Here is a 16,305-nt window from a genome sequence, read left to right on the forward strand (position 1 = left end):
AATTTAATTTGAATGTTCACTATTACTACAGAAATGGTGTTCTTTGTACCAGTGACAGTTTCCAGGTCCTTTTGTCAGAGCATCTGTATTAATCACAGCACAAAGGAATGGGATGCAGCATCTAAACAAGATTTTACAAGTTATATGAATTTTCCTGAGAATTAGAGCACTGTAGCTCTTTCTTAGTCCTGTCTGCATGGCACAGGCAGTAGAAGTTCCTGCGATAGCTAGCCTTAGTACTAAGGAGAAAAGGGTTACACTGCCTTAAAAACATACACACATACAAGTGTCCACAATTACAGATCTTCCACAGCTGAATTGAGACAGATCCTCCAAGCCTCATATTCAGCTCTTGCTTAGGCCCTGCTGAATCTTTTGCAGATCTTTCACCCCCTTCCCCCTCCTCCCAGACTACAGCCTTTCTATTTAAATAATTATATCTTCTGTCTAGCTTTCCTACTTTAAACTGTACCTCTTCATGCTGATCAAGATGTTGGGGTTTCTTTAACCATCAAAGCAAGAGTTAAAAAAACAAAAAGTTGAGAAGGTAAAAGTATAAATGTAGTATCAGTGACACAGAACTCTCACCTAGAATTTGAAGAAACCTTCCAATTACATTTATAATAAGGAATTTTAGCTTTAATAAAATGTGAGCAGAAATGCATCAAAAGGTAAAAAGCTAATGTTCTCATATGGAGAAACACTGATGCCTCTGTCAAACACGAGTAAATAAAGCTCGCGGAAATAAGGTTTTCTACCAACAATAACATACAAAGAATAGTTAAAAGCAATGATTTTGATAGCTCCACATGGCAAGTTTACTACACCTTCTCATATTTCGTTTCATAACTCATTGTGTTATCCTGGGAATATGATGTAGAGTGATGATTTCCTGCCATTAACAGATGTCGCACTCTGTGGTTTGCACAGCTACAGAAACCAACTAGGAGTCCTAAACACAATGGGATGGTCACCGCCATGGCAGCACAAATTGTGTATTCCACTAAGACTTGTTCACCCCAACGTAACTGGCCTGGTGCGAACTCTTCAGCCAAGGCTCAACTGCTCCTGGAGTGTGAGCAAGACTATAAACACTAAATTAATAAAGATTATGCAAATTCAGACTATAAGGATAATTTTCTGATCTTCAAAACCATCAAGTCAAATTTTCATTTCAGCCACGTATTATAATTTTTTTGTTGTTTGTTTTTGCTTTAAGAACTAAAGCAAAATTTAAGAATTAAGAAGTAAAAACTTAGTAAAATACATTCTGTGCTGGGCTTTGTAGAGAAGGCACTTGACTCCAGCACTAAACAAATATGGCTTGACATAAGTAGGCAATGCCAGAGCTGATCCCACAACAAAGTCTGTCTCCTAGTACTGCTCCAGGCAACAGCAGATGGGTCCACTTGATAGGTAGCTCTGCTCTCCTGTGACCTTGCTTTCTGGAGCAGCCTACCTAGAAACTGGCATAAGAAAACCCCAACAGAAGCAGACTTTGCGTATAAGAAGCCCCCATATGTGCACACCCTAAACGTTGTTACTAGCAGATAGGACAAAATGCACCTTTTCACTGAGTGAGAGAATAAGAAAAGAATTAGGATTTTGTTCTAAATGCATCAGAATTTGTTCAAGTACAAAATGTGCCATGGATACTTTATTTGAACAAATTAGAGCAGCTTTAATTAAAATAATTAGCAGCTTTATTAAAATTACCACTTTCTGCAGTCTGAAAAAGAAAAGGATCGCTAAATATTCCAACACCAGCACTGTTCTCAGCAGCAACCTACAGGGAAAAAAAAAAAAAAGCCACATTAGAGAATCTATAGGATATATAGTTTCAGGGACTATGAAAATCTTAAGGATACACAGAGGTTCACCTTCTAGCTTTTAAACTATAAATATACAAATGAACATGCCTTTTATAGCTGTATTGTTTAATTTATACTCAACATTTAAATGTGAAAAAATAAAATGGAAAAATTATGAAACAGTGTAAGAAATTGAGAAAACATGTGTGAATATTCACACTTCAAAAGTGCCGAGTCCCTATTTTATGCTAAAGACAACAGCAAGAATAACATTAGTAACACTCCTTTTCCATACCACAATTCACTTAATCCAGCTTCCCCATTCCTATTTTATTTGTTCTATAACTTAAAAAAGTAAAAAGGAAAATAGGTTCTCTTTTATTTCTTGAACTCCTGAAGGATAGCAAGAGCAGGTCAACCTCCCTCAGAACAGAAACTCAAGGAAAGCATGTCTTTTGGCAGAAAGACAACAGGTCAGGGCACTGTGGATGCACTTTATGGTGGATGTGCCTCAATGCTCACGATCATAGCAGTGTCTTCCTGCAGAAGGGCAGTACATTGAGACTTTGGTAGAATTTATGGAAATAAACACAACAACGATGCTATTTGCTCTGCAATATAGGACTCATTGACAATTCGACTCAGTGATGGGCCGTGGCATGCAATACTTACAAAGAAGAGGAATGAAGTCTGACTCCTTATTTTGAAAAGAAGTGACAGAGACAACAAAAGGTAAAACATGAGCAAAATTCCAACAGTGATGGTGAGAAGAATGTGAAAGAAGCAGCAAAGCAAAAAGCTCTCCAGCAAGGTTAAAGTTGGCAGAGTCATTCCCTTCTGCCAGTGTCAGGTAACAAAGGTATGGCAGTGGTGCTGAGGGAGCTGACAGTGCAGACTGTGGCGAAAGCGGGGTGAGAAGGGGCAGACGTGCAAAATTATGTGTGAATCACAGTAGAAGTGACAGCACGCAGGGGATAACGAAGGGCAAAGAGAGTGGAAGGAGCCAGCAGGTCAGAAAGGAAAACTTCTAATCACTTCTCAGGACTAAACTGCGCATCTTTCAGAAGACTATAAAGCTATTTAAACAAAAGCACTAAGCCACGGCAGACAAACTACAGCAAAGAAATAAGAGGTAATATGAAGACTTAATCTAGGATGTGAAGGGACACATATGCCTACGACCACTTCCCAATGCAGCGCATGCTCTGCTTGGTGAAGGAGAATCTGTATCATTGGCCAGCTCCTTCCTAAGCCATGCAAACAGCCCCCCCCCATGCACGCACACCTCATGACTCCAGCCAACCCTACCTACTTCTGTGTCACAGAAAGAACGACTTGAAACGTCCTTAAGCATTGATGAATTCTACAGTAATTGCAATAGCTGAGGAAATTACCTGGAGATCTTCAGGGGTTTGCAGGCAATTAGAAAATTCTGACAGTATTAAAATCACATTATATAAATCTAAAGGTATGTCCTCACCTGAACACTGATTTTTTGTTACCTCATCTTAAAGTAGGTACTGTAGAAAGGGTTCAGAAAGGAAGACTAGCATGAAGACAGACATGGAAACTCCCATTTCATATGTGTATTTTCATGAGAACTCAAAGGTACTACGACATAAGTATGCAAAAATTTGCATGGTAAAGGTGTCAGCTACACACACCGATTAGCTTTGAAGAGAAATCAAAACAAATGCTTACACAATGTACTGTTAGCTTCTAGAGATCACTGCCACAAGGAGCCATTACAGAAAAAAACTTGGAAACATTTTAAAAGGACAAGTTTACTATGCATATAACGAAGTACTATCCAAAGTTCAAGTAGCTGCAGTTCATATTTGGAAGGAGTATTAATTTTTATGCTTTGAAGTATGTTGCCACTAATTATTTAAGTTTAGGAAAAAATCTTGAGTGCATATTTTTACAAAATTATCAATGATCAGATGTTCAAAATTATCCACAGCTCTCCAACATTTAACAAATTATCACTTGTAACTGCTATTTCTTTAGAAATGTTTTTTTCATTAGATGTAAAGAAATTAAGAGCGGGCTGTTACAAACAGATTGGTAACCCATATTCAAAGCTTATAAGCTTTGTTGAACTGTACTGTCACAGTATTACCAGAAAGAATTTCACAACAGGACCAAGTCAGGTACCCTAAAACAATAAAGAATTTTCACCTATGCAAAAATCAAGAGCTACTTTTAAATGACACAACAGACTCCAAAAATTAACCAAAGAACCACAAGAAATCGCTCAGGAGAAGGAAAACATGTAATGTTTCTTTTTGGCCACATCTGTGAGGTAGAAAAAGTGTTTCCACCTGAGTCGTTATCGAATCTGTGAGGTTGCTCATGGGTCAGGCAGTCAGGGCGCCCACCAAAGCAGTAGGTAACGTAACAACCCTTAGCTTGCCAACAGACTTTTATTCACTCATGAGAAAAGCCGTGTGGTCTCTGCTAGACAGAGGTTGTTGGGTCACAAGTCACTTTCCTGAGTCAAATTCTGCTCTAAGATCAATGTTTCAGGCACCAGCAATGGGAAGGATTGCCTCCCATATATATTAACAAAGGGCAAATTATTGCTAAGTAAAACAAATGATTTACAAATGTCCCACAGTTTTCCCGGGGAAGATTCATTTATGGAGCAAAGAATGGAATTTGCAAAACCTTTAATAGTGAACCCCACACAGTGCTACTGAGGTACCCAGAATTGCAAATTTAATTCTCTTAATAACTTCATTTGTCTGAGGAGATTAATCTACTTAGCGTCTAAGTGATAATAATTTTCTCAAATAGCAGCTGAACTTTTTTTGTAGGGTTTTTTTTTTTTTTACCAGATGACTGGAGGCAGGAGATCAAAGGATAAACATTTCTCCAGCTGTGGATATACTGGCTTTTATCAGCATGGTCATCACGACTAGATTCACAGTGAGCAACTTTCCCACAATGGCAGGCATAATTACATTTTTACTTTCTTATACACACACACCACCTTTACAAAGAATCACTGCACAGCCCTATTCCTAGTCTGGTCAACTTCAATATTTTTTAACAGCTTTGCACTGTATGAACTTACATGATATGGAATGAAGCAAATCAAACACATAATTTCATTTCGTTCTTGATATTGAAAAGAAGCACCTCTCCAAGGTTCTTATGAAAGAGTAAGTCAGGCAAAAAACTGCTTGGCAGATATTGCCAAGAGGATAGCAGTTCATTTCTGTCCACCTGAACTCATTTATTGTTGAAGAGTTCAGAAATGGATCAGGAGTGCCTAATCTCAATGTAAACAAATTCCACATATAGAAGTCATCAAGACACATGTACTGATTTTGGCAGTAGATATTCACGGTGAATATCTAGGCAATAAAATCTATGGAAAGGGAATGGAGAAGTATGACATTTTTTATTTCAGGAGATAACACTAGGTAAAATTCCCAGGCTTAGGGGAACCAGGCTAAGGTGTTTACAGGCTACATCTAAACAGATAGTCAGGCAAGAAAACTCCTTCTTAAACTAATTAAGTTTAAAATCAAAGAAAGAAATATGTACCTACATGCTTTTCTGGATCTGGCTGAGGTGATTTAAAAATCTACGTGTAACATCCAAAGTACACCAGTGATTTGAAAGATTAAATCTCAATGAAGATGAAGAAGGATTTAGATGTTTTTGAAAATTCTACCCTTTGCTTTTTACCTTTTACCACATAATGCCATATGTCAATAAGAATATCAATAGAAGAAACTACATTTTAGTACAATTTTGGTTGGAAATTATTTATAGTAGATTTAAAAATCACTACTGTAAACAAATACCTGGCTAATATATTTTGTTATATGCCACAGTAATTAGCAAGGTCCTTCAGAAAACACTATATGGACCTACCATAAACTCACACAATTTACAATAAATCAGAATTCAAAATACTAAAAGGCATTTGTAAAGCTTTTACCGTAATTTCGTAAGTTGTTCCAGGGTTAAGACTGGTAAGAAGAACTTCCAAACTATCTGGCTTTGTTGTGACCTGCGTATAAGCTGTTTGCATCCATGGGCAGACCTCTTTATACTTAACAATATAGGAGAGAATTCTCCCATTTGGATGCAGTGGCGTATTCCATGACAGCAGAATCCCAGCAGAGCCCACTCTTTCACCTGCAAGGAACACAGGGGGCCCAGGATCTAAAAAAAAAAAAAAGTAATTGGGTTTTTTATACACACACCACAAAAACACACACATATAAAAGAGTTTTTAATTTAGTTTCCAGATAATGCAGACACCTTCACAGCTTCTATAAAGAAATTAAATCATCTGCCAGCAGAAACCACTAAAACTACTGAAAACTAATGTACTGTTGAATAAAAAGCTTTTTTTCTGGCTAGAGTCCTGTTACAAAAGCGATTAAATGAATTTTGGAACACCAGGAACATTCTTCTATAAGAATGTAAAAAATGCAATGCTCAAGATCTTTATGGACAAAACAGAGTTTAATGCCAATTTAATATTTGAGATATTCTAACATGCTTAATTGCAGTTCCTTTCCTTAAAACCATTCAAAACCAAACTGCACTGTCTTACAAAACACATCTAATATGGCTATATTTTTTTGAAATGTCTCCGAAGTCTACCACTGTACATATAAACTGGGTATGGATATTACTACACGACACAATAGCACGTTTTTCAAAAGCTTATAAATTGTTCTCCTTTATGCTTTTCCCCCCCCCCTTTTTTTTTTTAAATAGCCAAGCTAATGGATGAATACAACTACAACTCACATCCAGGGCTGCTTCTTAAAAATATCTGACAGAGAAACTCTCATGCTGTCATAGAACACATCAGATTCAGTGTATTCTTTTATGGTTAAAGAAGATGAAAAATTCTAATGACTGTTCAAAACTGATTATCATTTCTCAGATGCTACTGTGCATATAATAAATACAAAAAAGCATAGTTTAAAAAAAAAAAAAAACAAAATTTCATCAGTCATTACTAACTCACTTGTCACGTTTGTTGTCACCGTTCTACTCGCAGGTGAACTGTAGAGTGAAGAAGAAACTGCAGAAACTGTAACATTGTATGTTGTTCCAGGAATAGTATTAGAAAAATCAGCCTGAAATAGGACATAGATTTATTTAAGTCTCTTACCAAGAATCATGAAAATGAAAAAAAAAAAAAACCAAACCCAAAAGTTTAAGCATTGCATTACTGAAAGTGATCTGTTCATAAACTTTTAGAAATACAACAGTATTTACAACAGTAAAAATAGTAGTTTCCATCTGTTAGCTACAGTACAGTATTTTGCCACCTTATTTAACTACCTCCATAAGATTTGTATAACCTTCAATATTAAAGAACAACAAAATTAACTATTAATTTTATCACAGAATCACCTATTAGTGTATCTATAGGGGTTTTTCTGCATCATCATCATTATCAAAGCAAATATGAAGCATTATAAAATTCCTTTTTGAAAGAATAAACACAAAAACAGCCTGAAAAACTTACAAGTTTTTGACCCTTAATCTACCCCATCTTTTGAAATAAACATAATTAACAATTTTTAGCAAGCATTTATATAAAATACCTGTATCTTTGCAGTTCCAATTAAAAAAAAAAGCAAAACAACCAGAACAACCATTATTTCTGTTAATATGATTGTATTTTCCAGACAGCAGTAAAGTGCTCCTATTTCTTTTCGATGGCTTAGCAGTGAAATGTTGCCTGCATTAATGATTTAAGCACAGATCTTCCTGGCAAGTACACAATTAATGAGCCTGTATTACTCAATAGCTCTGCCCTTCCTTTGTTAAACTATTCATGAACCCTTGGATGACTGGCCGTATCCTTCTAGCAGACTTAAAAAAAAGTAAATTCACTACCTGTTGTTAGGTAATAAACTCTGGATGCTGAAATTTGTTTTCACCAATTTTTCAGTAATACTTTCATATTCGTATTTGCATTAAATATCTAAGGAGGCAAGCTTGAATTCCTCATCAGCACAGTGCGTAACGAAAAGCTGGCCATGCAAGCCCTCTAATAAAAGCACATACTTGATACTCCCTAACTCCAAGATCTAGGATAACAACAGAACCATGATCAGGAATAAGATCCACGTGAAATTTGTCTACATGTCCATACGGTAGTCTCCAATACAGTGAAAAAGAATATGATGAAATATTGAAGAATTTAAGTCCTTCTGGCTTTGCAGGTTCTGAAAGAGAATTGTGGAATAAAAGACATAAACTTAAATAACCCCCTTTACAAATGTATTAGTAGTTACAACTGATTATAAAAGCATCCAAGAACAGTTTACTTGCTACCTGAAGGAGAATTGCTAATTAGCCTGGATACAGCAGCATATTATACTGCAGTTGCTATCCTACCTCTGAGACTTGGTTGATCATCTCCCACCCTCTGCTGTGCAGACATCCCCATTCGCAGAGAGCAAGCTCAAGTATCTCTGCCCAGTGTTCAGTCAACAAAGAATCTCTGCACAGTCCTGATGTTTCTGCTGTCCTCAACCTCAAAGTTAGCAATACCACTGTCATAACTAGTGCTACTGTTGAAATTCAAGATATAGCTGGTGCTTGTTCTGTCGCTAGCCACAGGGTTGTTGACTCTTTTATACTTCTCATGTATTTGGAATCCCAGTAATTCCATGAAGTCTAGTGAGTTAAGTCCCCAAAATTTGGATGTTTTACTCCTTTTATTAAAGCCAAGTTTCCACCTACTCCTGTCACATCATCTCACTTTCTTCTGCCTTTAAATGCACCTTTAAATCTGTATCATCCACTCAAAGCCTAATAATGAACCAGATTTTGGTTTCTTCAGTAGGTCATTAAAACATTATCTGCTTATAATATTGTATAATTTATCCACCTGTGCAATCCATAGCTATGTGCATCTGTCTCCTTTCTACTTTGGAAAGTACACACAGCTAACAGCTGTGCCTATGCTTAACTCCCAGAGCAAGCCCAGTCAGTGATGCTATTCGTCACATTTCAGATTCGCCACTACCCTTGCACTCAGTCCTGTCTGCCTTACTAACATGGTTCTTCAGAATTCAGACTAAATCTTCTAGTACTGTTTATACACTAATATCATACTGTGCAGTCTGAATAACATATCACTTCCATCCTGAAAGAGCTCCACTCCTTTCTTATTTACTGTAAATCTGCTTAGATTATCTTTAATTAACTCTTTACACTGACTATCTGAAGTTGCAGAATCGTTTAAAAACAGATTACTCCAGTTTTGCCATCAAATAATCTATCTGAAATATTAATATATCCAAATATTACCTTTAGATTTTATATTCAGTCTGTATTTGTATTATGATTTTTAACTTGTTGCTTTATTTTAATACTAACAGAACAAAAAAAAGTTTAATAATGTATGTGGAGGTGTGCAAGCGTAACTGAGAGCATAATTTCTTCCTTTTAGTATACTTCTATAAATTTTAAGTCCTACTGCTATCATCAGTACTATTATTTCCATGGATCTCAACTTCCTTTAAAGCTGGATTTTATGTTTATACAGGTCTTTTTATACAGACCCGTGATTAATCTCCGAGTGTACAGTTATCACAATACTTAAAGTCATCTCTTTACCTCAGTTGAATTAGTTCTGACTCAGCAGTAGAAGAGACCATAAAAATGTCCTCATGGAAAGAGAAATTTAGTTCCATGAAGCTAATGCTCTTCCTACTATAATCCCATGACTGAGAATTACCCTGCCCACCGACGCTGAAAAAAACCCTCAGTTCTACCCTTCTGCAGATTTAACCACATCATCAGGGAACGTATATGTGAGTTCATATACATTCGAGGTTCACTCGAGCCTCATTGCACCTGCTTCTTCTACAGTCCTCCTCTCTGTTTCATGCACATGCACACACACTTACCAGCAGTGGTCAGCATATTTGCATAAAGTGTATAGCCAGTATATTTGTGTATAGCATAGTTGGAACAATTTGCTGTAAATTTCAGTTTCACCTACCAAAATACTACTTAATGTCTGCAATATATATTCTGAGTGAGTGGATTGAAAATTAGTTGAGGTTGAATAGATACATCAGTGAATATGGAGTGCAAAATACAACATGATGTTAATTTTTCCAAAAATTAACCATTAGAAACCAGCAGGCTCAGCATGGCAATGCAATCTCAATACATTTAAGTAAAAGGAAGCACAATTAGGTCAACCAAACTGACTTAAATCTTCCCTGTATTAGAAAAAAATATTACTTGCAATTAAAGTATTATAGCATTGCAGTCCTCATTTAAACTTTAAAAGACATACAAGATTTTTTCTTATTAATTTTACCATCAAGACATTACTTCAAAACAAATGTGAGGATTTTCACCCCTATGTCACTTTATTTTAAAGGCTCTCTTTGACCTCTTGCTTCAGTCCCCCTGACTAAGGTAGAAGCACCAACAGTTTGTTAAGCACTGATCCCAAAAGCAGACATACAAATGTCATGACATTCGGTCAAAGTAGTCAATCAATGACAACTTCCAACACTTCTCAGGTCTCTCTCATACCACCATGTCATTGCCACAAAAAAACCTATAAAAAGTAGTATAAGAAAGTAGTAAAAGAAATTGGTTGAGGTAGTTCTGGTGCATCTTTCTGCCCTTAAATTTCATCTCTATTTCACATTATTACATTACAGTAAACTGTAGACATGTGTCAAGATTGAGATTTTACCCCATTAAGTTTTAATCACAAATCTAATAAGAAACAGTCCTTGAATGGAGTAGTTTACAATCTAAAGCCTTAATTCTATAAACATTTTTTAACCTGTTTAACTTCACTCACTGCAAAAAACCTACTGAAATCAGGTAAGGTAAAACTCAGCTTGTGCATAACTCTTCACAGGGTAAGACCTGAAAAATAATGAAAATACTAAAAATGGTCACGAGAAATGCAGCACCGCTAAAGAAATTATGTTTCTGGTAGTGTATCACTACATGCAGGTAGAATAGTGTATAAGTAATGTATGTCCACAACCACAGCAAACTATTACATGCAAGATCTCTTGAAATTCCAATGTTATTCTACAAAGTGAGATGTACAAAGCTAAACGTGCACTGTTATTGGCAGCTACCATTCACTGGCAAGGAGAGAAAGCAAGAAACCATACAGACCTGTTACAATTTCAATGGAAGCAGAAGCTCCTTCAATATTTCCTCTTAGTCTTTGCAGTGTGAAATTATAAATGCCCCCAGCAGTCAGGTCTGTAACACTCAAGTCAGTCAGTGCTCCTGGAATCCGGAACTTGTTTATAAAGGTGTTGTTTGATAAAGATGCTTTATAAGAAGTGAAGTTAGTCTTGGTTGGATTCCACATTAAAGTGGCAGAGGAAGTATTTACCATTTTTAATGCCAGACCGCATATCCCAGCTGGTTCTACAGTAAAAATTATTCAGATTAATAAAGAAAAATTTAATGCATAGTCCTTAAAATATAAGAAAAGTACCATCTTTTAAAAATAAATGTTTTTTATTTAAATGATTTGAGGGTTCACAGCATCATGAAATATTCATACAAATTTTAGAAGTATGTTTGTATGGATATATAGTAAACAGTGCCATTATGCTGCACAGGGTAAAACCTAGGGCTGTACCTCCTGTATGCACTGTGTAATTTATGGAAGAGAATTCCAGACTTATCAGATCTTATGTAAGAACAGTAACATTGCTCACTGGTGAAACAGAATGAGAATTGAACACTTTGTAAACAGAAATAGAGATTTTATTCAGTTAAAAGTTTTCTAAAATACATCATAGGCCATATAATTTTAGAAAACTGTTTATATGTTAACTTAGGGATACAGTAAATCGCATAGTCTCAGTGATTACCCCTTTTTTCCTTTTTAAATATTCCTTTTGGTTATAGTAAGATTCCTAAAATGACAGATGATTATTTACAAATAGCACCTCCATTAAGCTGTGCAGCACAGCTGCAGTTAGAAAGGAAAAATGTTTCCAGTCCTCCTAAAAATGAGTCTTCCAGATTATTGATTTATCTTGCTTAAAGCTTTCTGAAAAATACTAATTACCATAATCCCATTAAGGGCTGGATTATTCAGCATGAAAAAAATTCTAAAGGTTTGCCAATAAAATGATAGAGTAATCTCTCCATAATCTAGCCATATACTGGACTCATCCACAATACTCTTGAAAATATTTTCTTGAGGATAAAAAGCACCTTCAGGACCATGATGATGATTATTCTGCTGCACTTCTCATTAAAAAGAATCTGCAGGACTAGGTCTGGTTTTTTTCAGAGATTCACCACTCATCTTTGAATAACTAAGTGCAGGGCCTCCTTGACTATTAGCTGGGTTAAGGAGTTGTAGTCCAAACAAGCCACAGAAAATCCATCAAAGGAGGGAGGAGGTCTATGACATGCATTTGTATAAATCTGGGAGTTGATTTATTTTCTGACTACACTTAGCTGCTCTTTATCTGCTTTGGCAGTCCAGAATCCAATATAAATCTATTCCTTCAGATCTCTGCCACAAACAAACTCTCCTCTTTTTATGCTGTATCACAGGAGCATTGGAAATTTCTCTTACTCTTTTAACCATTCTGTGGCCTTTTACAGGAGCAATCCTCCAACCTTAGACCATGGGCTTGCAGGAATTCAAGAGATGCAGAAACAATTGTAAACAAAATGCAAAGTAAATCTTAAAGTATAGGATGCTATTCTGGCAAGATCTTGTTTTGCTAGAACTCCAAGAATTTTGTGAGTCCACCTCTTTTTTCAAACAGATATCTGCAACTATGTCTAGACTTCTCAACTTCAACCCTGTGAGTTGAAGGCTCCTGTTTAAACAACTCTCACAAGAGGAAGCAGAACTTGCTCCCTCAAGTTAAGTTTTCGTTTTGAACTGTGTGACCCTTTTCAGTCACTTACAATGATTTAAATGTCTCTGAACATTTATTGTTTTTCAAAAAGAAAAAAAAGACAAGTTATAAGGTATTTCCTTACTTGTGATGACTTTTTTCTCCACAGTCACAGAGGAATCCAAGCCTTTAACTGTCCTTAACTGAAACAAGTATTCCGTCCCAGGGGCCAGATTTTTCACTACAGCTCTGCTGTCATAAACTGTTTTGGTAAGCAGCTTTTCGTTATTCATCAGACAATATGAAAGCTATGGAAGAAAAGTAATTTCTTACATCAGACTATTTCACTTCATAAAACTAATGTTCAGAGATTCAAACTACCTGTTTATATAAAAATATTTACAATATCCCTCACATTTTAAAGACAAAAAAAGTGAAGAATATGGCTTAAGTTTTATATTATGTTCCACAACGTTGATCCACTACTTGCTCTAAGATTCCTTAATAGCCTGGTGGTGAAAGCAGTGACTTTAATCTTTAAAAGTAGATGAAGGAAGCGAAGTTAAGTCATGGCTTACAGGTGACATGTTTTTGCTCTTGGAGGAAGGATAATAAAGTGTACTCTGACTGCTCAGTCACACAGCTGTACTGATGAGCTGTACAATTAACTACAAGATAGAAAGAATGAGAATAGCCAAGGAGTAGAAGAGCAGCCTAACGATCAATCAACAGGATGAGATAATTTTTTTTTCATTCTAAAATGGAGATGCTTCCAAAATCTCTGTACCTTTCTGGCAAAAAAAAAAAAAAAACCAAAACAAAACCAAAACCAAACAAAACCAATGAACCAAAAAACACCCATGCACTCTTCAGAGCTGAGATTCTGGAAAGTGTCCCAAGGAATTAGCCACTCAACTCTGCTCACTGGTATACCTTGAAAACTCACTTGTTTAGAGCCACTGCAGAGAATTAAAGTGCTGGAGATACCAAGTAATTGAAATTTGGGCACTTAACCCCTAGAGGCTCTGAGGATTCCTTTTGACCTCCCAGACAACTCTAAGGTGAGAAAACAAATTCCTGTGATAGTCCTTTCTGTGGACATAGAAAACTGTTACTGCAGGCTGTTTCATACCTGCACTAGTGAAAGGCGAGATGCACACTGTGTCTGCCCTGCGGAGGAGGGCTCTAGACAAGCATCTCCAGCACGCGCACATGAGTTTCTCAGGCATGCCAGTTAGTACTAAGAGATCAAGAAGGTTTGCAACTGCCTACATCAGTGTGTCCTGTCTTGCCACCCGTTATTTCCTCCAACAGAAAAGGGATATTCTACACATTGCAGCGACCTGAAAGCACTTTGGTTTAGCTGTTGTTCATCTGGGGAGGAACGATCCAATTCCCCTCTGTATATTTTAGCAGCACAGTACCTGTTAATAGACACTAAATCTTGGAGACTGTCATCACCTTATTAGAATTACAGCACTGCAAAATGCTAGAAGCAAAGCTATAGATTAAAGATTTACATCTAGTACAAACAAGTTAGGAAAGTACCTTTTGTGCACTCTTCACTCTACAAACTACAATATATTGCATAGAAAGTTGGTGAGCTGGGATAATTAATTTTAAATGATTAGTAAAATGATCCCTTTTATGCAGGTGCACCTTACTAAGCAACCAGTCTACTGAAGCCTATCTCATTAAAGATTTAAAGATAAGCTCATTTATTCAGACAAAGCACTGTCTAATGTGGCTGCTCGCTCTATGAGATGCCGAACAATAATACTGTGCCATAAAGATCAATATTACAGATGACAATTACTTTCCACAGGATGGTAAAAATAACCTGACCACATACAAAAGTATATCTGAACTGGTTCAAAACATGAACAAGAGAATTGAATTTAATTTTAGAATTTGTAAAAATACTCCAGGCTACACCAGCAAATTGTGCTGTGGTAGGTTAACCGGCTACTCTTATTCATTCAGATCAATGCAGCTTTACACTAGCGAAGACAGAAGAAATGTCAAGAAACTATACTAAGAATACTCAGATTTCAAGTTTTAGGTAAGGATATAATCGAAGTCATGGGGACGGGGGAGGAAAAGAATTGGACACTGTAATATTGGGGTATAAACTGTGCAAGACCATTAAAGCAAAGTACTTTGTCTCATGGTAGTGCTACATACTAAAGAATATCCTAGTCAAGTAAGTTAACCGTACAGGAGTATACCTTGAAATCTTTACTGATTCAAATTACATGTTTAAAGAACAGTTTACTATTGCAAAGTTTTATTGGCCACATGACCATGTTCATACAGTGACTGCAAAATGCAAAGGATAATACAAGACAGACTGCAAAAGACAGGGTACAAAAGAGAGATTGGTTGAATGTCGTAGTGAAACATGATCCACAGACAAAGTATTTAGATGTCATACTGGATTGTTTCTGACCAGAGAACTGAAAGAACAGAAATAACTCTAGATTTTGTGCTAAGCATTGCAAAGGATGTGGTTCAAAATACAAATGCTGAAGAGCCACTCTGCAATACCAACCATGAAATATTAGAACTCAGCTTCTTTGTAAGAATAAATCCAGCATAATGACATTTAGTTAGAAAAGGAGAAATACTTAAAAATGATCAAGCAAATTAAAAGGAAATTATGAGGAGCACCCAAAAGTGTCATGGTATGAAAAACATTGAAATGCAACTTTAATATATAATACCCCACTCAAAAAGTTTGTAGAGGGAATGTACAAATAGCAAAACCATTTGAACAGTAAAGAGGATTACTTTAAGAAAAGATATCCTTCAAAACTGGAAATCGTGTCAAAACAAGAAAAATAAAAACTATAAACTTGTCCAATTCATGCAAGCTAACTTAAGATAGAATTAAAATGGCCAGGGACGTCAAGGGCAACAAGAAAAGATTCTACAGGTACGTCGGTGATTAAAGGAAGACTAAGGAAAATGTGGGCCCTCTCTGGAAGGAAACGGGAGACCTGGTTACCCGGGATATGGAGAAGGCTGAGGTACTCAATGACTTTTTTCCCTCAGTCTTCACCGGCAAGTGCTCAAGCCACACTGCCCAAGTTGCAGAAGGCAAGGACAGGGACTGGGAGAATGAAGAACTGCCCACTGAAGGTGCACATGAGACCTGATGAGATGCACCCGTGGATCCTGAGGGAACTGGCAGATGAAGTTGCTAAGCCACTATCCATCACATTTGAGAAGTCGTGGCAGTCCGGTGAAGTTCCCACTGACTGGAAAAGGGGAAACATAACCCCCATTTTTAAAAAGGAAAAAAAGGAAGACCTGGGGAACTACAGGCCAGTCAGTCTCACCTCTGTGCCTGGGACGGTCACGGAACAGATCCTCCTGGAAGCTATGCTAAGGCACATGGAAAATAAGGAGGTGATTGGTGACAGCCAACATGGCTTCACTAAGGGCAAATCGTGCCTGACAAATTTGGTGGCCTTCTACGACACGGTTGCAGCATTGGTGGATAAGGGAAGAGCAACTGACATCATCTATCTGGACTTATGCAAAGCATTTGACACTGTCCTGCATGACATCCTTGCCTCTAAATTGGAGAGATGGATTTGACAGATGGACCACTCAGCGGATAAGGAATGGGC

The 16,305-nt window shown here is 36.8% G+C and overlaps 1 protein-coding gene across 1 annotated transcript in view; it reads right to left on the bottom strand.

The window, feature by feature from the left end:
- Positions 1 to 16,305, bottom strand: part of PTPRQ (protein tyrosine phosphatase, receptor type, Q) — a 127,242-nt gene that overhangs the window by 101,215 nt on the left and 9,722 nt on the right. The window contains exons 7-12 of the mRNA XM_009327521.1: positions 12,816 to 12,978; positions 10,968 to 11,228; positions 7,866 to 8,026; positions 6,814 to 6,925; positions 5,767 to 5,993; positions 1,717 to 1,786 (exon numbers count right to left, since the gene is read on the bottom strand). Of these exons, the coding sequence (XP_009325796.1) occupies positions 1,717 to 1,786; positions 5,767 to 5,993; positions 6,814 to 6,925; positions 7,866 to 8,026; positions 10,968 to 11,228; positions 12,816 to 12,978 (994 nt within the window). The remainder of the gene's footprint in view (positions 1 to 1,716; positions 1,787 to 5,766; positions 5,994 to 6,813; positions 6,926 to 7,865; positions 8,027 to 10,967; positions 11,229 to 12,815; positions 12,979 to 16,305) is intronic.

Source organism: Pygoscelis adeliae, unplaced genomic scaffold, assembly GCF_000699105.1.
Source record: "Pygoscelis adeliae isolate BGI_AS28 unplaced genomic scaffold, ASM69910v1 Scaffold113, whole genome shotgun sequence".
NCBI classification, from domain to species: domain Eukaryota; kingdom Metazoa; phylum Chordata; class Aves; order Sphenisciformes; family Spheniscidae; genus Pygoscelis; species Pygoscelis adeliae.